Source organism: Camelus ferus, chromosome 13 (assembly GCF_009834535.1).
Source record: "Camelus ferus isolate YT-003-E chromosome 13, BCGSAC_Cfer_1.0, whole genome shotgun sequence".
Classification (NCBI taxonomy): Eukaryota; Metazoa; Chordata; class Mammalia; order Artiodactyla; family Camelidae; genus Camelus; species Camelus ferus.
In genome coordinates, this window is record NC_045708.1 from 30,822,101 (window position 1) to 30,846,212 (window position 24,112).

The 24,112-nt window shown below is 43.2% G+C and overlaps 2 protein-coding genes across 11 annotated transcripts in view; one reads left to right on the forward strand and one right to left on the reverse strand.

The window, feature by feature from the left end:
* LOC102517729 (olfactory receptor 2A12) overlaps nt 1-24,112 on the forward strand; it is a 187,512-nt gene that overhangs the window by 150,452 nt on the left and 12,948 nt on the right. The window lies entirely within an intron of this gene.
* On the reverse strand, nt 14,940-21,512 carry LOC102517966 (L-amino-acid oxidase). Its single transcript, XM_006173082.3, has 7 exons — nt 21,440-21,512; nt 19,559-19,773; nt 18,991-19,103; nt 17,339-17,540; nt 16,747-16,815; nt 16,398-16,531; nt 14,940-15,833 (listed from the first exon to the last, which is right to left on the reverse strand). Exons 1-7 carry the CDS (start codon nt 21,444-21,446, stop codon nt 15,008-15,010), a joined length of 1,566 nt encoding a protein of 521 aa, XP_006173144.1. The 5' UTR covers nt 21,447-21,512; the 3' UTR covers nt 14,940-15,007.

The window sequence follows — 24,112 nt, forward strand, 5'->3', positions numbered from 1 at the left end:
GGTGTGTATATATATGTTCTAAGTGTGGAAGGAATTTCACTCAGAGCTCAAACCTTATTAAGTATCAGCTGATCCACGCAGGAGAGAAATGCTATCATTGCCCAGACTATGGGAAATGTTTCAGTAACAGCTCAAAAAGAAGTTTTAATTAAAGTATAGTTGCTCTACAGTACTATATGAATTACAGGTGTACAGTATAGTGATTCACAATTTTTAAAGGTTATGCTCCATTTATTGTTATTATAAAATAGTGGCTATATGCCTCGTGTTGTCCAATATATCCTTGTAGCTTGTTTTATACCTAATGGTTTGTACTTCTTACTCCCATCCCTATATTTCACCCCCCTTCCCTCTCCCTACTGGTAACCACTAGTTTGTTCTCTATATGTGTGAGGCTACTTTTTTGTTATTGTTGTTATATTCACTAGTTTGTTGTATTTTTTAATTCCAGGTGTGAGGTGGTATCTCATTGTGTGTTTTGATTTGCATTTCCTTGATTGGCAATGTTGAGCATCTTTTCATGTGCCTGTTGGCCATTTGATGTCCTCTCGGAAAAAATGTCTGTTTAGGCTTTCTGCACATTTAAAAAATTGGGTTGTTTGCTTTTTTGGTGTTGAGTTGCATGAGCTGTTTATGTTGGATATTAATCCCTGATCGGTCATATCATTTGCAGTAACAACTCAAATTTTATTAGATGCCAGTGGACACACACTGGAGAGAAGCCGTAATGGTGCTCTGTGGGTGCCCCTTTGGCCAAGGCTCAGCCCTCATCACCCACCAGAGGGCACACACTGGTAAAAAGCCACCCCAGTGTGGAGAATGTGGCAAGAGCTTCAGCCGGAGCTCCAACCTCACCACCCCACTAGAGGACACACATGGGGGAGAAGCCTTACAACAGCTGTGAATTTGGGAAGACCTTCAGCCAGAGTTCTAGCCTGATTGACCACCAGGACCTTCACACTGGAGAGAAGTCCTATGAGTGTCAGGAGTGTGGGGACAGCTTCAGCTACAGCTCCAACTTGCGCCAGCACCAGAGGACACACACTGGTGAGAGGCCCCATGAGTACCCAGAGTGTGGTCAGAGGTTTAGTTACAGCTCCCAACTTACAGTGCACCACAGGACCCACACAGGTGAGAAAATGTATCATTGCTTTCAGTGTGGGAAGAGCTTCAGCTAAAGTTGATTTCTTTCTCTCTTTTTTTTTTTATTGAGGTATAGTCAGTTTACAATGTTGTGTCAATTTCTGGTGTACAGCAAAATTCTTCAGTCATAGATGAATATATGTATATTCATTTTCATATTCTTTTTCACCATAAGCTACTACAAGATATTGAATATAGTTTCCTGTGCTATACAGTATAAACTTGTTTATCTCAAACTCCCAGTTAATCCCTTCCCACCCACCTCCCTGGCAACCACAAGTCTGTATTCTATGTCTGTGAGTCTGTTTCTGATTTATATATAAATTCATTTGTCTTTTTTTTTTTTTTAGATTCCACATATGAGTGATATCATATGGTATTTTTCTTTCTCTTTCTGGCTTTTTTCACTTTGAATGACATTTTCCAGGGCCATCCATTTTGCTACAAATGGCATTATTTTATCATTTTTTATGGCTGAGTAGTATTCCATTGTATAATTATACAACAATGAAGTTGATTTCTTTTTATGCATCAAAGAGCCCACAAAGGAGAAAGACTATATAAGTGCTCAGTTTATGGGAAAAGCTTTAGTTGAAGCTCATTGCTCATCATTAATCAAAACCCATTCTGGGGAGAGACCTTACAAATATCCCACCTGTGAGAAGGGTTTCAGCAATAGTTCCAACCTGCTCACCCATCAGAGAATTCTCATTCTTGGTAAAAAGCTTTTAATGTGGCCTATAGGGAAAAAGGTCTGTAACCACTATTGCCTTCATGGACCAGGTCTAGGGCAGGAATCCTGATGGCTCTATAGAAAATGTGCCTCTCTCTGATGTGTCTTACTTATGTAAAAAGTCTGCCCTGAATTATAATATTCAATTATTTCTTAAATTTGAATTTGTTTCCTTATTGATTAGATCCAGGTAAGTCAGGAAACTTGGATTTTACCCTTGGTTTGGTTTAAACTGCCATGTTAAATTTCTCACTCTGGGCTACACTTTGGTTGGTCTTCTTGAATTTTTAGAGAATGATTTTTATGTACACCATGTTGTCCATGAAGTCTTTACCTCATTTTTCTTAATGTATTTGTATTGATGTAGGGAAGAGATCTTCAAAGAAAGGCTGATGAGAAACAAGGAAACCAGGATACCAGCCTTGAAGAAAAGGTAGACATACACACACTTTTGGGAGTTGGAGTCCATTGACAAAGTTAATGTGAGAGAAATGATATCTTCACAAAACTGTCTTTTGACCTATGAACATTTACAAACCTCTCCATTTTTTTTAGTCTTTAAAAATGTCTCTCAATATTGTTTTATTCTTTTCTGTGTATGGGTCTTGCAGAATCTTTGTCAGATTTATTCTCAGGTATTTGACATTTTTTATTCAACTGCAAAGTATATCTCTAAAAATTTTTTATCTTATAACTTTTTGCTGATATAGAAATATGATTAATATTTGCATATTGATCTATTTTTGGCAACTTTGCTAATTCTGATAAGTTTTCAGAATTTTATATAAACAGATTCTTATATAAATCTAAGAATATTGATCATTATATTTCTTCCTTGCCAATCTTTGTGTTTTTATTTCTGTTTATTGCTTTACTGCACTGGTGAGGCTTTACAGTACAACGTGTGTAGAAGCAGTGATAGTAGTGGGTAAAATGAATTGGGAAGTTTTATTCTTCTCTGGAAGAGGTGATCTAAGATTGATGTATTTTCCTTAAATATTGGGTAGAATTTTATTTACTGTTGAAAGCATTTGTACCTGGAATTTTCTTTGTGCACAGTTTTTTTGAACTAAAGATTGTTTTCTAAGTATAGACAATTCACATTGTAAAATTTATTTTTATGTTAGTTTTTGGATTTTGTTTTAGGATTTTGTCCATTTGATAAAAATTTTCAGATTTATGCATTTTTAGTATCTATGGTGTTGTCTCTCTTTTCCTAGAGGTCTTATTTTGTCTTGTTTTTTGCCTTCTCTGTTTTCTTTAGTCCTCCAAGGAGTGTGCCATTTCGTCTTTTGGCCTTGTGGATTTTTTCTGTTGTATGCCTGTTTTTTATTTTGTGAATTTCTGTTCTTTACTCTTTACTTTCCTTGAGTTTATATTTTATTCTTTTTCTTATTTCTTGAGATGGATGTTACTTTATGATTTTTCAATCACTATTTTAAAATAGCTGTATTTAAAACCATGAATTTTCTTCTAAGCACTTCTTTAGCTCTTTTTATGGATGAATGCTTGTGTCACCCCCAAAACCCACATGTTGAAACCCTAACCCTCAGTGTGATGATATTTGGAAATGGAGTTTTGGGGAGGTAATTAGGTTTAGATGAGGTTATGGGTGTGGAGCCCCCATGGCGTGATTAGTGCCCTTAAAACCCTTACAAGAAGAGACCAGAGAACTTGCTGTTCTCTCTCTCCCCTCCATGTGAGGATACAGTAAGAAGGCAACTGCAAACCAATAAGAGAGTCCTCACCAGACAGCAAATCTGCTGGCATCTTGATCTTGGACTTCCCAGCTTCCAGAACTATAAGAAATACACGTTTGTTGTGTAAGCCACCCAGTCTATGGTATTTGTTATAACAGCCTGAACTAAGGTACTTCTCCAGCCTTCAAATTTTGATCTATACAATTTTCGTTATCATAAAGTTCAGTGTACGTTCATTGTTGACTGTGATTTTTCTTCTTTGACCAATGGGGAATTTTGATATTTCTTTCTTTCCCCAACATGTATTTTTTGATCTTCAAACATGTGGGGATTTATTAATTATCATTTTAAACTAAGATTTTTTAAAAGAGCATTCTAAGGTTCATAGCAAAATTGATTGGGGGCGCAGCAATTTCCTATATATCCCCTGCCACACAGCCTCCCCCATTATTAACATCCCCACCAGAGTGGCACATTTGTTATGACTGATGAACCTACACTGATACACCATAATCACCCAAAGTTCATAGTTTATATTGTGATTCACTCTTGGTGGTGTACAGTATATGGGTTTGGATAGATGTATAATGACATATATCCATTATTACGGTATCATGCAAAGTATTTTCATGGCCCTAAAAATCCTCCATTCCACCTATTCATGTCCCCCAACCCTCCCCCCTGGCAATGACTGATCTTTGTACTGTCTCCATAGTTTTGCCTTTTCCAGAACGTCACATAGTTGGAATCATACAGAATGTAGCCTTTTCAGGTTGGCTTCTTTCACTTAGTAATATGTATTTAAGATTCCTCCACATCTTTTCATGGCTTGATAGCTCGTTTCTTTATAGTGCTGAATAATATTCTACTTTTTGAATATACCACAGTTTATCCATTCACCTGTGAAGGGCATCTTGGTTGCTTCCAAGTTTTGGCAATTGTGAATGAAGTTGCTATACACATCTGTGTGCAGGCTTTTGTGTGAACATAAGTTTTCAACTCCTTTGAATAAATACCGAGGAGTGTGATTGCCAGATTGCATAATTAAAGTGTATTTAGCTTTGTAAGAAACCTTCCAAACAGTCTTCCAAAGAGGCTGTACCATTTTGCTTTCCCACCAGCAATAAATGAGAATCCCTGTTTCTCCACATCCTTGCCAAAGTTTGATGGTGTCTGTGTTCTGGATTCTGGCCATTCTAATAGGTATGCAGTGGTATCTCATTGTTATTTAAATTTTTATTTCTCTGATGACATGATACAGAACATCTTTTCATATGCTTATTTATCATCTGTTTATCTTCTTTGGTGAGGTGTCTGTTGTTGGAGGACAGAGGGAAAGAAAAGTGCCACCTGGGGGAGGGTGTAGCTCAAGTGGTAGAGCACATGCTTAGTATACGCAAGGTCCTGGGTTCAATCCCCAGTACCTCCTCTAAAAATAAATAAATAAACCTAATTCCCCCCACCAAAAAAAAAAATAAATTTTTTAAAAAAAGAAAGAAAAGTGCCACCTGAATGGAGCTCCATATAATCAATGGATCCGTTTATTATAGGGTTACTTACTCATGGGGTGGGATGGGGACAATGATCTGGAAGCATTTGCTGCTGCACTTCGCACTCACTGAGTGGCCACTGGGACAATATTATAGCTAACTTAGGGTATGGGATATGTGCTTGGAAACAGGACATGCATTTCTAAGTCAAGATTTATGAATGGGTAACTAGTCTTGTGGCTGCTGGAATTACGTCAGTGGTTTTCGTCATTGTTTTGGAACTAACAGAGCTTAGAGGCCACCTGGTCTTAATGATTATTAAACAATATCTATTAACTTACAAAGCCCTTGATGACAGAAAAGTGGTTTACTGCACAGTTCAGTCATGGTAGAGTCTGCAGAAGGAAAGGAGAAACTGTAAGGGTCAGGATGGCGTCAGTTATGCTAATGGCCATACATCTGTTAAGGTCTTTGGCCCATTTTAAAATCAGTTTGTTTGTTTTCTTAATGTTGAGTTTTAAGATTTTTTTGTATATTTGGATAACAGTCCTTTATCAGATGTGTCTATTTTCTTCTAGTCTGAGACTTATCTTCTCATTCTCTTGACATTGTCTTTTGCAGAACAAAAGTTTTTGTTTTTAATGAAGTCCAGCTTATCAATTTTTTCTTTCATGGATTGTGCCTTGGGTGTCATATATCTAAAAAGTCCTTGCCATACCAAAGGTCATCTAGATTTTCGTCTGTTATTTTCTAGGAGTTTTACAGTTTTGTGTTTTATATTTACATAAATGTTTTTCACTTTCTGTTAATTTTGCAAAAAGTGTAAGGTCTGTGTCTAGATTCATTTATTTTGCCTGTGGATATTTAGTTGTTTCAGCATCATGTGTTGAAAGGACTTTCTTTGCTCCTTTGTATTGCCTTTGCTCATTTGTCAAAAGTCAATTGACTGTATTTATGTGGGTCTTAATCACCTTACATTTTAAATAATATTAATAGCTTAAATTTTTCTTTGATTCTTTTTAGTCTTTTTGCTCTTTCACAAAATTTGTTGGACTCTCATATAAATTTACACCATAATTTGTATTTTCTCTTGGATTTTGTAGACAAAGACTTAATATCAATGTAATGTTATCTGTTAATGCTAGCAGTTCTGTTTCCTCCTTAGCCATTCTCACACTTTATTTTTCTTGTCTTATTGCACTAACTGGGACAACCAGAACAGTGTGAGAAGTGGTCATTGTGGGCATCTTTGTCTTATCCCTGATTTGGGGGAATTGTATCTAATATTTTACCATGAAATTTGGTGTTTGCTATAGGTTTTTAGGAGATATCTTTTGATGGGTTAAGGACGTTTCCTTTAACCCTTATTTGCTAAGATATATAGACATATATATATATATCTTATCTTACACGGGATATGGTTTGATAATTTAGGAAAACACTTTACATCTCTGTTCATAAGGGAGATTGGTCCATACCTCTTCTTTCTTCAACCTTCTATTTCTGGCTTTGGTATCAAATTAGACTGGCCATCTAAAATGAATTTGAGGGAACTCCCCCCCTTTTTTCTATTATTGGAATACTTTGTATACAATAAAATGTCACTTGAATGTTAGGCTTTTATATTTCCAGGGCCTTTTTTTTTTTTGAGGGGGCATTAAGTTTTTATAAACTATTCTATGTATTTAAAAGTTGTAGATCAATGTTAAGTATTAAAAATTCTCTTCATTCAGTTTTGGTAAATTCTTAAATGAAATTGCCCATTTCATCCAAATTATATTTTTATATGAAATTATGTGAAGTTGTCCTTTTCACCAACTTGAAAATTACCCATTTTCAAATTTATTGGTATAAAGTTATTCATAGTATTCTCTAATGATTTTTTTTTTAAATCCTTAATTATACCTGTAGTTATCACCCTTTTCAAAGTCCTCTCATTGTTTATTTTTCCTCTTCCCTGTGGTACAGTTGACAAAGCTGGAATGATCTGTTTCTTAAAGGTTTGTAGAATTCTGTGACACCATGACTATTTGGTGCTTTGTTGGGGAGAGTTGGCTCTTTGACAACTTTATTCCTCATTATTGTAATCGGTCTGTTTAAACTTTCTTGTCTCTTCTAAAATCAGTTTTATTAATTTTCATTTTCTGAGAGGATAAGCTATCATATCCAGGTATAAAATTTATTTGCACATAACTGGGAAGATCAGTCTAGGTATGATTTTTTAAAGTTGCTCCATACTAGTTATTTTCCCATTCTCATTTTTTATGTTATACATTTGTGCTTTCTTCTGTTTTTTTTCCTTGAATAGGTTAGCTAATAACTTATGTATTTACGTTTGTTGTTTTGAAAAGCTCTTGCATTTATATATTCTACTGTTTTACTTTCTAAGTAATACATTTCTAATTCTTTATTAAATCATTACTTCTGTTTTTCTTATGTTTATTCTGTTGTTGTTCTTCTGATGTTTTGAGTGGAGGCTATCTTTTGGTCACAAAATGGTTGCTGGAGCTCTAGCCATCTCATGTGAGGTATACGTAGGAAGAAAGTAAAGAGTAAGGGACAAAAAGAGAGCCCTTTTAGCTGAGTCAGCTCCCTTTAAAAAAATATTTCTAGGTATTTTATTTAACAATTTTTTTTTTTTTTGTATTTCTCTGGTCATGCTTATCTCCAAAAGAGGCTGGGAAATGTGGGTTTTTATCTGGGCACATTGCTATTTAAACAGCAGAAGCATCTGTTTCTAACCAAGGGGATAATAGAATGGATAGGTAATTTGTTCCAGGTTTAAAAATCTTTGAAGTTCACTTTACTAAGCCCTTGTCTTGTCCTGTACTGTACTGTATTATTTCTTCTACTGCAATACAATATATTTTATCTCCAATCACCTTCTTCTTGACTTATGGATTATTCTTGTCCAGGATTTTGATTATATTTAAAAATTTTTAACACTAAAAACTGGTCACAGTTATTATTGTTTCACACATGTGTTGTTTGTTTAGACTTTACCACATGCTTACAGTAGGATTTGCTCCACATTCCTTTTTCCCATTCAGACTTTCCCTCTGGAATCATTTTTATTCTTCTTAACTTACTCCCTTCAGAAGATACTTTAGTGAGGTTCTGTATATGGAAAACCTATCAGTTTTTGTTACCTAGAAATTTCTTCATTCTTGTTACTGAAAGATAATTTTATTGGGTCTAGAACTCTAGGCTGACTATTATTTTCTCTAAGCAGTTTGCAGATATTATTCCAGTGTACTTTGGTCTGTGTGGCTATTGAGAAGCCAGCTATCAATTTAATTGACAGTCCTTATAGGTAATCTCTCTGTTCTGGCTGCTTTTAGCATCTTACGTTTGTCTTTTGTGTTCAGCAGTTTGATTATGATGTGTGCATTTCTTTTTATTTATCCCAGCTTGGGAATTTGTTGAACTTCCTTAATTTGTTGTTTTATGTGTTTCATTAATTCTGGAAAATCTTCGGTTATTATTTCTTCCATATTGCCTTTCTCCCACTCCATCTTTTCTTTCCTGTTACATCGGATTAAATTTATACTGGATGTTCTCCCTCTGGCCTACATGACTGTTCAGTTCTTTTTCATATTTTTCATCTCTTTGTTTCTAAGTTTCTTCAGCTCTTTCTGCCAGTTTAGTAATTATCTTTTCAATTGAGTTCTAACCTTCAATTAAATCTATCTCTGTGTTTCTAATTTTATTTATGTTTTTTCATTTCCAAAAGCTCTCTTTATTTGTCAAATTAGACTGGGAAGTTTTTGATACTCTATTTTCCTTGATTTTATTTTTAATTCCTCTGGGCTTTTCAGTTTCCCTATTTTAAAAATGGGGCCCAGCTTCATGATCTTTAAGCACATGTTCAGTCCATGCACACTCCCTGCCTCCCTCTTGGGGTGCAGTGTGGTGCAGGGGTGGTGACGGGCTGTTAGGTCAGTGCTCTTCTGTTGAATTGTCCTCTTCTTTCGAGTGGCTCAGGAACCCAGCATTGGTCTCAAAACCTACTTTAGTGCTGCCATATGGTGAGGAGCCAGCATTTCCACTGCACTGGATGAGCTTGGGGAGCTTCAATTCCAGCTACCTGCCAGGTGCACGACAGCCTGGGGCATAGTGGCTGATTCTCATTCTCCACCCCCATGCTCAAGATGGGACCATTTCAAGAAAAAGCTGTTTCCCAATCTTCCCAGGTGCACAGTTGAAAGTGCTTCCTGAAGTTTAATTTGCATTTCCTTGGAGTCTCACCAGAAAGTTTATTTCCTTCTTTTCTAGCCTAGGAGAGACAGACAGGGGCCGCACCCCTGGTAGTGAATGGAAGCCCTTCAGACAATCAGAGGCTCCAGGAAGAAGCAGCATTCTGATTATTTTAAGTGGTTTTAAAATAATACTGGGCCTGGCCCTGGTTTGGACTAACTCACTTTTTATTACAGGGGATCTGGGAGATCTTTTATAAAATTTTTATTACATTTTTTGTTAAAGTATAGTTGATTTACAATGTTGTGTTAGTTTTGGTGTACAGCAAAGTGATTCAGTTATCTGTCTATCTCATATTCTTTTCTATTATGATTTATTACAAGATATTTTTCCCTGTGCCATACTGTAATATCTTGTTGTTTATCTATTTTGTATATAATAGTTTGTATCTGCTGTAATCCCAAATTCCAAATTATCCCTCCCCCACCCCCTTTCCCCTTTGGTAACCATAAGTTTGTTTTCTATGTCTGTGAGTCTCTTTCTGTTTTGTAAATAAGTTCATTTGTATCATATTTTAGATTGCTCATGTAAGTGATATCATATGGTATTTGTCTTTATCTGACTTGCTTCACTTCGTATGATAATCTCTAGGTCCATTTATGTTTCTGCAAATGGCATTGTTTCATTCTTTTTGATGGCTGAGTGGTATTCCACTCTGTGTGTGTGTGTGTGTGTGTGTGTGTGTGTGTGTGTGTGTGTGTGTATGTGTGTATCCCACAGTTTCTTTATTCATTCATCTGTTGATAGACATTTAGGTTGCTTCCATATCTTGGCTATTGGCTATTGTAAATACTGCTGTTATGAACATTAGGGTTCTCAGATTTTGATGTATCTTTTCAAATTAAGAGTTTTCATTTTCTCCAGATATATATCGAGGAGTGAGATTGCTGGATCATATGGCAACCTTAATTTTAGTTTTTTAAAGGAAACTCCATACTGTTCTCCATAGTGGCTGCACCAAATTACATTCCCACCAACAGTATAGGAGGGTTCCCTTTTCTGGGAGATCTTTTGGTTTAATTTACATGTTAAATTTAAATGTGCATAGACATGCAGGGCACCAGTTAGAGAATCCTGTTTGTGCAAGCTAAAACAAAATAAGCTTTCTGGTTCTCAATTTCTTCATTTGCAAAATAGAGGTGATAATTGTGTCTATTTCACAGAAGTTTTTTTTATTGATGGGGATTCAGTTAGGAAATGAATGTACGGTTCTAGCGTAACACCTGCAGTAAGACTCAGTGATGACGGCTATTATTATTACCATGTAGTGTGGCTCTCACGCATGCTGGGTTGACCTTCCTCTCAGAGCCTCAATTCCTTGTCTGTGAAGCAGGAAGATTAACAATTAATGATGAATACAAAATGCTTGGAAAAGGAAGGGGAAGAGGGTCTGAGTTTTTGTTCCTGGCAGGGTCCCCTTCCTCTTCCTTCTCCACCCCTCCTGCCTTGTCCATTTTCCTGGGGCCTGTGAGTGGGTTCTTAGCATTCAAAGGGGCCCAACTCCAAGTTCTAGCCTTGCTCCATAACCTGGAGCTCTGGCCTTTGGCCCCTGGTCCTTGATGTACTCCGTGATCTTCTCTTCCTGCCCCTTGATGGATTCCAAGAAGACCCCTGGGGGCAGGAAAAGATGTCACACCCAGGCACTCCAAGTGAAGTTTGCTCAAGACTCTCCATGCCCCTAGAGTAAGCTTCAGCCTGGGATTCCTGGAGTGAGACCTCCAGGTGGCTTTGTGTGGGTGGTACATTTTGGGAAGGAATGGGCATGCTTTTACCTCTCGGCAGTTATTGGAGTCATTCTCAACTGCTTTTGCTTTTGTTAAGGCATATGTTCCATATGACTGTTCTATGCACTCACCCTTCTATGGCCATTCCCAGATTTTGAGAAAGATAAAAAAGGCTCCTCACTGAAATTCATAGTAGAGATCTGTAGAGAGGCTGTTGGTTTCAGGATCCATAACTTTCCTTTTTCCTTTACCCTCTTAAGAAAGCATGTAGAACGGAAACGAGGGAGCGAGGCTTTGTAGGGATAATGTGTTACCGAGATACGTGGTCAGCTCTGGCCCATGCTCGTCCTGGTCTTCATGAAGCTCCTGCAACCTCGCCTGCTTCAGTGTCTGCTTGGTCTGAGTTTTACCCCATCTCTTTCAGGCCAGTCATTCCTCTCTCTAACTAGACTAGCAGCATTGTGCTGTGGGAAGAGCTGGACTTCTGACTCAGGCAGCCCTGGCTGTGAATTCTCTCCCTGGATGTCAAAGCTTCAGCAAGTCACCCGATCCCACTGAACCTTGGTGTCCTCATCCCTAATTCTTCTCTCAGAGCACGGGAGGGCAAAGAATTTCTGCGTGCTTTATGCATGCACAATCTCTACATGCCTTTTGTACATAATCTCAAATCCCTTTGGCCATGATATGGTGGGGTATTATCCTAATTGTCCAGCTGAGGACCTGAGGCTTAGAGATGCAGTGGCTCTTGTAGCAGAGGTGATCTGTACCCTGTCTTTCCCTTTGGGAGTTACCTTGACTTCTGCCTTATGGCCACCAACATCAATACCTACTTCCTATGCCTGGTGAATCCAGCACAGTAAGGTCTGAGGGAAGGCAGCACCTCCCCTCCCACCTCAAAAACTAGAGTATTGTTGGTTACTTGCTTTCCCTGACCCTGCAGCCAGGAGTGGGCACTGACCTAGACTCAGCCAACTGGATGCTCCCATCTGGGATTTGGCATATGGGAGACATGAAAAAACAGTAGACATTTGAGAATTAGTTCTGGCAGCAGTAGGAGCATCTTGTGGTCAGTGGTGGTGGTCCCAATGGCGACACCAGTGCTCAGTGGCCACGCTGCCACCTATCAGGCTGCTCCTGTGGTAGGAGCTTGGCTGCGGCTCAGGTCACAGGTCTCCTCTGGCATCTGCCCACTTGCATTCCTGTCAATTTTGTGAGCTTCTTGACATTCTTCCTCAAATTCCTCTTCAAATTAAGTCACTCAGATTTGGTTTCTGGTTTTTTGTAATTAAGAACCCTGTGTGGCAGCTCTCTGTCTCCAACAAAAGGCATCTCTGAACCTTTTCATTTTCTGCCTAATACTTCCATCCAAATGCTGAATCATGTACCTCCAAACCACAGGTTGAGTCTGGCTGTCACCCTCCATCCCCTCACCCAGCTCCATCCTCTCTGCTCAGCTGACTCCAAGCCCCTGGGGCCTCATTGCTACATCCAATGGACAGAGGCGGCAAAGAGCCATTATTTCCAGTGGATCTGATGCCCTGTTCTTGCCTGTGCTCCTCCTTGACTTGCTTCTTCAGAGTCTTCCTCTAAGCCAAGGGGGTTCATGTGAGCTCTTCCTCAGGGACCTTGCTTTCCCCTGGTTCTGCCGTCTGCTTCTGTTTCTGCCTGGGCTTCTGTGGGTCAGGATTACTTCTCTCTTCTGGGAGCCTCGAGAAAGCATGGCCTTTTGTCATGGCACTAATGAGGTTACCAAAGATAAACAATCCAGGAGGCAGTTTGGAAAACAACTCCTCTCTTAATGGAGCCAGGTTCCAGGAGGCTCACCATGTGTATCACGACTGTTGGTGGTGAACCATCTTGCAGTGGAAGCCCCCCGGGGAGCTGGTTTAGCCTAGCCCTGGAATGGCTTAGCTGTATTCCATAGCCCAACTCGGAGACGCTGCACTTTGTAGTGTCCATCTGTTGTCTTTATCTGCTTAGCATACTCATCTTAAGAGACTGTCCCATTCTCTCCTTCCACTGGCAGCTGGGCTGGGCTGCCAGTCACAAGATCTACTTTCTAGGCTGAGAGGTGAACCCCTGACCAAGCAGGTGGGTGGGCAGCATAAAAATATAAATGTGAATACCCTGGGAGAAGGAAGCCCCTTCTTTTCTCTTGGATGGCAACCTATAAAGATGTAATTTTGGAGTTGCTTCTAACCATATTCTTTGCCAAAAGAAAGAAGGAAGCTGCTTCCTATGGCTGCCGTAACAAATTACTATGAAATTAGATGGCTTAAAAGAGCAGACATTTATTTTCTCGTAGTACTAGAGGCTAGACGTTCAAAAGCAAATTGTTATCAGGGCTGGTTCATTCTGGGAGCTCTGAGGGAGAGTCTGTTCCATGCCTCCTCCTAGCTTTTGGAGGTTTCTGGCAGTCCTTGGCATTCCTTGGTTTGTAGGTACATCACTCCGATCTACCTCCATCTTCACATGGCTTTCTTCCCTCCGTGTTAGGTCTGTGTTCAGCTTTCCCTCTTATCAGGACACCAGTGGTTGGATTAGGGTCCACCCACATCCAGTGTACCTTCATCTTAACCTGATTACATCTGCAAAGACCCTGTTTTCAAATAAGGTCACCTTCACAGGTTTTGGGTGGATATGAACTTTTGGGGACATTGTTCAACTCAAAATAGAAGCTAATTTAGGGAAACAGAGTCAAGAGGTGGAAAGAGAGAGGACCTTAATGATGATTTATCTATTCCTGAACTCAGTCAGTCTGAGTGAAGTGAGCTTCACCCTGGACTTTTCAGATATGTGAGCCAAACCATGTCCTTTTCCCTTAAGGTAGTTTGGGTTTGATTTCTAGCTCTTGAAATAGAAAAAGTCCTGACTATTATAGGGGTGCATGGGAAACCAGAATCAAGTAGGGTAGGGTTTTAACAATAGACCAAATGCAGTAAGAAGTGTGGTTTCTTCCTGTATCCCTTCCTCCTATAAACGTGCCAGTCTCAGGACACTGCACCCCATGTTTCAGCATGCAAGTCTTCAGAGGCCTTCTGCTGGGAATATTCTCCAGGGAGAGGGTTTACCACTTTATTCACTTATTCCTTTTGCCCACTTGGACCCAAATACCCAGGAGTGGCCCTCGTGTAGTAACTATATAGCAGCATAAGAAGATCCACAGTCCAAATGTTTCGACACTAGGTAGGAAGGGATGTGGCTCAAAGGAGAATGATGCCTGGCATTTGAGTGTGGCCATTAAGGAAGGATTTGGGGCGAGTGAACAATTTCACTTGGGCCTGGAAGGGACAGGGCAGGTGTTAGGAACAGAGTGGGGAGGGAGCATGTGGAATGAGCCTGGTGTCCTCCCAGGGGGATGGATGGACTGGCCAGGCAGAGGCAGGGAGGTGCGTTTTGGCTGGCGATGAGGAGATGAAGGTGGAGAGAAAAGTCCATGGGCCAGCAGATCTCTAGAAAGCCAAGAGCCTACACTTGCAGGCTCAAAAAAGCAGAAAAGAATTCATCTCCCCCACCTACCTAGACTCCAGTGGAGCCAAGGTGTAAGGCCCCTGGCTCAGGCACGCAGTGATGGGGAGTTGCTGCACTGAGGGTTCGTGTGGTCAATCTCTGGTTTAACATCGCTGTGGTTTGGGTTTGTCTGTTTCTTTAGGGGCTTCTGGTTGTAGATGACAGAATTCAGGTGTTGTCCAACATTTCTCTTCCCCTTTTTACTACTGTGCATGCTAAGGGCTGATTGATTCTGGCACACTCCATCCTTTATTTTTTCCCCTTATCCCTCCAAATACCCTGACTCTGCCGATCCTTTTCCAGGGCTGGCAGGGGAGGGAAGCAGGGAAGAGGGTGATGTTTCCTGTGGACTTACCACCTGGGTTCTTTGGTATTTTGGGTTCCTGCTTGTGGGCCAGGGGAACATGCAGCCTGCTTTCTGCCAGATTCCCTAAGGGATTTCTCTCAGGGTTAGTAATGATTCTGAGTGTTGGTAAAGGTCATCTGTCTCCCTGTGGCCTCCTGGTCCACAGCAGCCTGGATGTTCCTGGCTGCTCGGAGGCCAGACTTGATGGCAGTGTCCATCCAGGCATGGGGCAGGCAAGTGTGCTCGCCAGCAAAGTGGATGCGGCCCTCTGGCTGGAAGAGCTTCTGCGAATAGTCCACGAATTGATAGGGTGTGAACTCTGTGAAAGCGCCCATGATGAGGGGGTCCAGAGACCAGTGCTTGACCACAGAGGAGGGGCACATGCGCCTCAGCTCCTCCTTGGGGATCTGATGCACAGCCGCCAGGTCCTCCAGGATGATGTCCACCACCTGGTCCTGCTTCATGGATATGAAGAAGAGGGAATCATCGTCCACGGTGTAGGAGGCCAGCAGGACACCCTTGCCACTGGGAAGGCTGTGGCTGGGGTAGTAAATGTAGCGTGAGGGTCGGTCTGTGATGGAGACCCCGCCCCGGATGCCATCCCGCTCCCAGAAGGACTCGTTGCAGACCAGAACCACCTTGGTGGCGCTGGTGTAATGCACCGAGCGGAGCGCGTCCATCTTGTCCCAGGAGAGCGGCGGCTCAAAGGTGATGAGGCGCGTGGCCTTGGCCGAGGTGGAGATGATGACAAAGTCTGCGGTGAGGGTGTGCAGCGTCGAGTTGGGCTTGCCCACCCGGTAGGAAATCTGGACCTCGGGCCCATCCCTCACTACCATCTCCACCTTGGAGCCCAGATGGATGGTTCCAGGCTTCAAGCTGGTGCTGAGGGCTTTGGGGAGCTGGTCAAAGCCACCGGTGATCTCAGAGAAGCTGCAGGGGTGAAGAGCGGGGGAGGGTGAGTGTGGGAGGTGCAAGGTCAGCTTGCTGAGTTGCTAGCAGCGATCCCAGTCTGAGAAGGGAGAAACCTAGCCTCCTGCAGCCTGTGCTGGATACTTCATATACATCACCTTAACTAATCTCTGTGAGAGAGGGGTTATTGTTTGATTTTATAGTTTGGAAAATGAAAACATCCAGAGAAAAGGGACTTTCCCATGATGACATACACAGTGTAGCTCCAAAGCCCATGGGTTCAGCCACCATGCAATTTTGTATCCCAGGAGGAGTCCTACAGACCTGGGTTGAGATCGTGGCTCCAGCCCTTGCCCGAGCTGAGTGAACCTGGGTAAGTTACATGACTTCTCTGAACCTCATCATTCTCACTGGTAAAATGGCTCTGAATTACAGTAGCTACTTTCCAGGTGATTATAGCATTAAATGTGACAGTCCTTGGAAAGTGTCTGGCACATAGTAACTACTTAATAATAAAGTTTTCTTTCTGTGCTCTAAGTGTCAGAGGAGGGGGCAGATTCGAGTCCTGGTTCAGGTCATCCTTACTCGTTGCTTTTGAAGATCATGTCAGTCCGCAGGGACTCCAGGAGGGACTTGTAGTATCCAGCATCCTCATTCATCACATCCCCAATCATCTTTATTGCTCCTTGGCTCAGCATCCCTTCCTTCAACAGGTAAGCCTTTGGGGAGGTGGAAGCACCAGACAAAGGGCCCAGTATGTAGGAAGGAGCCTCAACAGGAGCCTGGGGCAGGCAAGGGGGTGGGACTGGATTCCAGGGAGGTGAAGCCTTGGGCATTGGGAGGAGAGGGTCCTGGTAGGCAGGGGACAACCTCAAGGGGCTAGACTGAGCATAGACCCCCTTCCACCCCTATCCTGGGACTTTGCCTCACTCACCTTGGTGGAGTAAGAATCATAAAAGGACATCAGGTGGCTGCAGTTGAAAAATTTCGGACTTCTTTTGAGCTGCAGAGGGGAGGGAGGGGGAGCATCTTTAGATTAAAGCCATAGAGCCAGAGGCAGGACTCCTAGGTTCTCTGGATGCTCCTTTGAAGAGGATGGGGGCAAATAGGAAGCAGATAGAAGGACGAGGGGAATGGTCCTTCCAGGACCTCCTAAATGTTCTCTTTCCCCCTAAATCTCTCCTTCACTTAAAGACCTTTGGAGACCAAAATTTAAGGTGAAGACATTCTCAGTAGTCTAGGAGGATTGACTCATTACCAAGGATTGGATTACCTAGTGATTTCCTTTCTTTCCACTGCCTAATCAAGCGATGGACCACTGGACAACACAGGGGTGGGAGAAGAGATGGAGATGGGCACTAGGGGTGGGGTGGCCACATTCTTAGGGGGTGTTAGAAAGAAGGTAGACCAATCACAAGAGTACCAGGTAGGAGTCAGGTGGCCCAGGCCCATTCACTAACTTGCCAGGTGGCCTTTGGCCAGACCCTGTTCTCGCCCAACCCTGGGAGGGATGAGGCAGGAATCACCTTGGCAATGGACTGGTAGAAGAGAGTCATAGCGTTCTTGCCCTTTTCTCTTGGGCTTGTGGAGTAGCCTAGGAGCTCTGGGTTGGCCTTGACCTCTCTGGCACGGTAGCGTTTTCTGTTGATGAGGTACCAGGTGTTGCCATCATACTGGATGAACTTGTTCAGCTTCAGGCCCAGCTTCCTGACATAGGTGTGGACCAGCCTGGAGCAGATAGAGGCATCATATGGCACCCATCCCAAGGGCACCTCGTTCCCACTGGCCTCACTATAGAAACCATTTCCAGGAAAACCAGTTTCTTTAAGTGCCTGGGGAGCTCAGACTAACTGCTTCCTCATCTCCAACTTTGCCTTCTCGTGCTGTGGCATTACCGCTTTTCCTCCTGTTTTTGCCCCGAGGGAGAGAGGGAGTAGGGAGTTCACCCATCACTGAATGAGGCCCAGTGTATAGAACTCAAATATAGAGACAGACGTTTTGTTTCAGACAGTATTTGACATTCCATTTTCCACTTCTAAGGAAGTTTGAGGCCATATCTAAAGACTCCTACTTTGGTATGGTACTATTAATTTTTGTTTTAGTTTTTGGTTGTGTTTGGAGGGAAATCTTGGGGTTCAGTTTCCACTTAAGGCAAAAAAGAAGTCATATTTTTGGAAGTGTGTGGGACACCGGGTGAGGGACCATTTTTGTCTTGGAAGCGCCAGAACCAGGGGCCGGGTTCTCTTCCAGGAGTCAGTTATGCTTTAGAGATTGACCATATGCTTTTGTGCCAGGTGCCCGCTTGATTCTGAAGAGGAGCTTTGTCACTTTCTCCTAGGAGAATCTTGGATGAGTCACTTAATATCTCTGAGCCCAGTTTCTTGATTTGTAAATAAGAAAAATAAGAGTATTAAATTATAGGGTTGTGAAGATCAAATGAAATAATGCACATAGAGTGTGTAGCACAGGGCTGGGCACATAGTAAGTGTTCAACAAATGGCAGCTATTATTATTATTATTTGAGAGCATAATGTAATATAATTGACCTGTAACAGCACACACTTAAAGTACACAATTTGATGAGCTAATGGTAACTATTCTATCATAATGATAATTTTGATAATAGTTACCATTACTATTATTATATCATATTACATAATTTAATATATATTAATTATATATTATAATATAATTATATATATAATTATATATAATAGTTACCATTACTATTATCATTATATCATATATAATGTAGTTATATATATTATATATAATTATAATTATTTAATATATAATAATGATAATTATGATAATATTTACCATTAACTCATCAAACTGTGTACTTTAAATATGGGCTGTTACTTTTACAGGTCAATTATCCTACATTATGCCATCAAATAATAATAATAATAGTAGTTGTAGTAGTAATCATAACCATAATCATAATCATAATAATCATAATCATAATAGCTGGTAGTTTGAGATCTACCACTTTCTGCATGACCCTGGGCTCTGCGCCTTGATCACCTCTGTCGAGTGGGGCACCAGTGTTAGTCCTGACCCGCAGGACCGAATCGCATGAGACAGTGAATCTGAAAGGACTCCGACACAGTGGCAGCAGGGCCCCCCTCCTGATCTCCCTTCTTGCCTTTTGCTCCATCCCTTTCCTGAGACTTACCTGTGGGACTTTGGGATTCGCATGGGCCCCAGTTCATGGTACCAGCCCTCCTTCTCATTCCTGAATGTCACCACTCGACCTCCGACATGGTCGCTGGCTTCCAGGATGGTGACCTGGTGCCCAGAGAGGCTGCTGTCATTCCCAGGGTCATGCTCTCCCTTCTCCCATCATGTACTCCGCCCCCACCAGCCACAGGCTCTAGTCTGGAATTCCCAGCAGTAGGTCTCTGAATGTGCAGGATAACCAAGCTGGGGAAGGGGTGGGCTCCTCCCAGAGGGCCCTGAGTAATGTGAGTGAGGCAGAAGAGCCCCACAGCTGCAGGGCTCAGAGCACCTCTCGGCCTTTCTGCTTAGCAGAGCCCTTCTCCACTTTTATTTCCAAAAGAACCCAAGTTGCAGTTTGGTCTCAGGGGTACCCAGATTTTTAAGGGACAGTGACAAAGGGCTAAGAGCCCTGATGGGTTCTGTGCAGTTGTCTAAATATTGGTTGTAACCCCATTCCTTTTCTTTTTCCACCTAATGAAGCAAACTGGAGGCAAATGACTGAGGCCCCTCCAAGGCCGGCTCACCTGGTGGCCCGCATCCTGCAGGGCCTTGGCCGCTGTCAGCCCTGACATGCCAGCTCCCACCACCACCACGCGCTTCGGCAGCGGGGAGGTGTGGAGGCCCTCCTGGGCTGTGACACAGATAGACTCATATTCGGGGTCCTGGAAGCACCTGATCAAGTCTTCAGGGTAGCCAAGGCAGCTGGGAGTAGCCAACAGGAGCCCCAAGATCAGGATCCCTGGGGCAGAGAAAGGGATGGGGGCTGCAGAAAGCTGGGGCTCTGTACCCTGCCCTATCTGGTGTGAGTTTGGCTGTGTGAATGAGTGGGAGTGATAAGGTCAGGCACTGTCTGTTGAATGTATGGTTGTTAATGAATACGTGTGTTTGTGATTGTGTCTGTGCAGGGGTGACTGCGTTGTGTGGGGTCTGAATGTAGATGTGAACTATGCTCGTGTTAGTTGTGTGATTGCAAATGTGGACTACAAGTTCACACGTGTGCACGCGATTGGAAACTCATGAATGTGTGTGACTTCGTACTGGAGTGTAAACATGCCTGCCTCTGATGGTGAGTGTGTGTGAGCTTGTCTGTGATACAGTGGCTGTGATTGTGAGTTTGTGATGGTTGCCCTGTAGAACCGTGCATTATCTGTGATTTTATGTGAAGGACAGTGTGGGTACCTGAGGAGATGGGTGGATGGATGTGTATGGGAAAGCGAGAGGGGCTGTAGAAATGGGTGTGTGCTGGCCTGGGTTTGGAGGAGTGAGGATGATACGTATGCATTTGCTTGAGTTTGAAAGAGTTTGGTTGCTGTTCCTCTTGTGTTTGCTTCTGTGTGTGTATTTGAGCACGAGGTTGGGTGGGGGAGCCTGAGGGTGTCTGTGTTCCTCGGGAATGGGTGCATTTGTGAGAGGATGTGTGTGTGTGCATTTGTATAGCACAGTTCTCTGCAGGGGAAGGGAGGGGGGGAATCACGCCCAGTTTCCCCATGACTGCTGGTGCCCTGCGGGAACCTGGCAGTCCTATTGTTCTTCTCCCGTCTCGCATTAGATTTTCAAAACCCTCCAGGTTTTCTAGTGTGCAGTCAAGATCGGAAACCATAGTTAATATATAACGTGCAATAAGCCCGGAGTGACTTGGTTTTCTTCTCTACATTTAACTGCTCTGATGTACAGAGAAGTTCATCTAAGCATCTGAAACAAGAGACTGTGTTTCCTCAGTGCCACCTGCTGTAAAGGGGAAGAGCCTGGAGCTGTGACACACTGAGCCCCCTTGCGCTAGCCCTGGGTTTTGGGGCAGGTGAGAACCTCCTCAGTCCAGTCTTTGCACAGGCAGGACAACTGAAGCTCTCTGAGGAAAAGAGATCTTCCACCCACTGAGGAGGGGCAGGGACCCAGCTGGTTCGCAGGGCAGGCCCTTCCCAGTGCCAGAGGGGCCTTCTGCAGGGGTCACTCCTCAGAAAAGGGGAGGGGGGTAACTATGCCTCATGGGAGAGAGGCCCAAGCCTCCCTGCAGCCCCCACCAGGCCCACCTCAACCTCCCGAACCCATTCTCCACCCCGACAAGTGTTCCCGCCTCCCTGAGCTACCACCTTTCTCGTCTCAGTCCCCACGTCCTTCGCCTTGCATGGCCCAAGCCGCAGACTCATTCCCCAGACCTGTATCCATTCTCCTGACTCACTTTCAACACCTTGACCTGTTTATGGCCCCTGACCTAACTCCCGTCCCGTCTCAGTCCCCGCCATCCCTCCCCTGGCATGACCCTCTGCCCAGACTCTCCCTTGGGCCCATCTCAACACCCCCGGCCCATCCCCACTCCCCAGTCTAGCTCCTCTCCCTGCTTCAGGGTCCAACACCTCCTTCCTCAGGTGCCTCTCTCTCAGACCCAGAGGAGGAACCCCACTTACCTCTCATCTTGACCACGGCCTTACGGTTATGCTGAGCCGGGGACAACTCTCCCTCTCTTTATGAGGAGCCAACTCCACCCAGTAGTAACTGGCCTCACCCCACCAAGCTGGCCCAGGGTCCTATTGGCTGGGCCAAGCAGAGAAGCCCTGCCCTCAAGGGCTGGGCAGGCAGGTGAGACAGTATTGCCGTGGCGACTCAGTCCCATCCCCAGCCTCATCTTCTACATCTCCACCTTCCTCCTGGCCCAGCTCCCTTCCTAGGGAAAGCCCCTTCTCCCAGCTCAGACCCTAGCCAACGGGGAGGAGGGGTTACGAGAACCAGGGGATCATCCCAAACCTGCTGGGACCATCTTCCAGGAAGGGGTGAGGTTTGGGAAGGAGAGCCTGGACTGGTTTGGAAGTCCAGTGTCTGGGCTCCTAGCACAAGCCAAAACTCCTGACTGTCCCACTCAAGAATGTCCCTGTTTTATTGCTACGCTACTGTGGAGCCTTCTGCTCCACGATGGGGATTCTAGCCATGAGTTCCCATGGGAAAACGGATCCCTCCCCACCCCTCTTAGGGGCTCCCTCCACAGGCACGGCAGAGGCTCTCTGGTCTGGCTCTTTTGCAATGGTGAGTGGGTTTTTTTCCCCTTTCCTCTGGGGCCCCCAGGGCTTCCTTAGGCTCAGGCAGGCTTCTCTGGCAGCAGAATTTCTTCCCCCAGAGAATCAGGCCAACTGGCTGCAATGCTAAGGCTAGCTCTTTGTTCCCTTTGTACAGGCGGAGACAGGCTGGCTGGAGAGAGAAGTGGGCAGGAAGCAAGCACTGAGCAGCAGTGTGGGGCTGGGGCGGGGGCCAGAGTGCCAGCAGACACTCGGCAGCTGGGACACAGAACTCGGGTCCTGGGCACCAGGGGTGGCACAGAGGGAAGGGCTGCAGCAGTGGAATTGGGTTCAAATCCTGCTTTGTCACGTTGTAGCTGTGTGTCTTAGGACATAGGGCTTACAATTCTCTGAGCTTGAGTTTCCTTGTGTATAAAGTGGGGCATTAATACTTTCTTTACAGGGTATTTCAAGGATTAAAGGAGATGATGTGAAGAGCCTGGCAAAGGTAGGGACCTAAGCTGGTTTCCTCCTTTCCTTTTGGAAATAGGGTTTGTCACACACAACTGTAATATCTTTAAAAAGGGGGTAGTCCCCTCACCACAGGGTTGCTGGGACCACCGGGCAGGGCAGTGCTTGGAGAGTTACTGTGTGAACTTCTGGGCCTTAGACGCAGGTAGGGGACTCTCTCTTACTCTCAATCTATTGTTGCTTCTTTTAATTTTTTAATAGACTCTTTGAGATATAATTTACATACCATACAATTCACCCATTTGAAGTGAACAATTCAGTGTTTTTTAGTGTATTCACAGAGTTGTGCTACCATCACCACAGTCACTTTTAAAACATTCTCATCATTCCAAAAAGAAATACTTCACCCTTTAGCCATCACTCCCCATTCTCCTCATCCCCCCAACCCTAGACAACCACTGCTCTGCCTTCTGTCTCTGTGGGTTTGCCTGTTCTGGACATTTCATATAAATGTTGTCATACAATATGTGGTCTTTTGTAACTGGCTCCTTTTATTTGACACAATACATTCAAGGTTCATCCATATTGCAGCATGTATCAGTACTTCATTTCTTTTTATGGCTGAATAATATTCCATTTATACCATGTTTTGTTTATCCATTCATCATTTGGGTTTGCCCATTTAGGTTTCCCCCTGCTTTTTGGCTATTATAAACAGTGTTGATATAAACATTTTTTAATAAGATTTTATGTGGAAATAGATTTTCATTTCTCTTAGGTATATACTTTGGAATAGAATTGCTGGGTTATGTGTTAACTCTGTGTTTATAAACTTTTGAGGAACTGCCAGATTGGTTTCCAAAGTAGCTGCACCATTTTGCTTTCCCACCAGCAGTGAATGAAGGTTCCATTGTCTCCTCATCCTTGACAACATGTTATTATCTGTGCTTTTGGTTATAGCCATTCTAGTGGGTGTGGAGTGGTATCTCATTGTGTTTTTGATTTGCATTTTCCTGATGACCACTAATGCTGAGTATCTTTTCCTGTGCTTAATGGACATTTGTATATTTTGGAGAAATGTGTATTTGGATCCTTTACCCACTTTTTCATTTGGTTAGTTGTCTCTTTGTTAATGAGTTGTAAAGAGTTCTTTATATATTGTAGACAAATGTCCCTTATCACATTTATCATTTGCAAATACTTCTGGCAGCCCCATTCTGTATGTTGCATTTTTACTTTTTTGGTGGTGTCCTTTGAAGCACAAATGTTTTTAATTTTGAAGAATCACAGTCTTCCTGCAGAGAAGGATTTTAATAATTAAGTGGATAGGATGATCCATCTGTGGATGGTATCCATCTGTGGATACCAGTTGGCCTCTTTCGCCAGCCACCACTAGCATTGTCCAGTGGACTCAGGAAAACATGGCTTTGGTGGCTGGGATGGATGCTATGCATGGGCTCAGCAACTTGGACTTTGACTCACCAAGGCCAGCCTGGCTGCAAATCAGGCTTGATTTATTCTTTTTCCCCTTCTTTCTTTCTAGAGAGTTGGTTGTTAAACTTCTAACATCACACGACTTTTAAATTTTAGACTGCCAATTAGTGGCTGTTGGACGTTTGT

What these genes read in the sequence shown, in the direction of transcription:
- LOC102517966 (XM_006173082.3), bottom strand. An exon ending in CGAATCCCAAAGTCCCACAG is followed by an intron (nt 17,541 to 18,990) that starts GTAAGTCTCAGG and finishes TATCTGCTCCAG; the next exon opens with GCTGGTCCACACCTATGTCA. An exon ending in ATGATTCTTACTCCACCAAG is followed by an intron (nt 16,532 to 16,746) that starts GTGAGTGAGGCA and finishes ACCTCCCCAAAG; the next exon opens with GCTTACCTGTTGAAGGAAGG.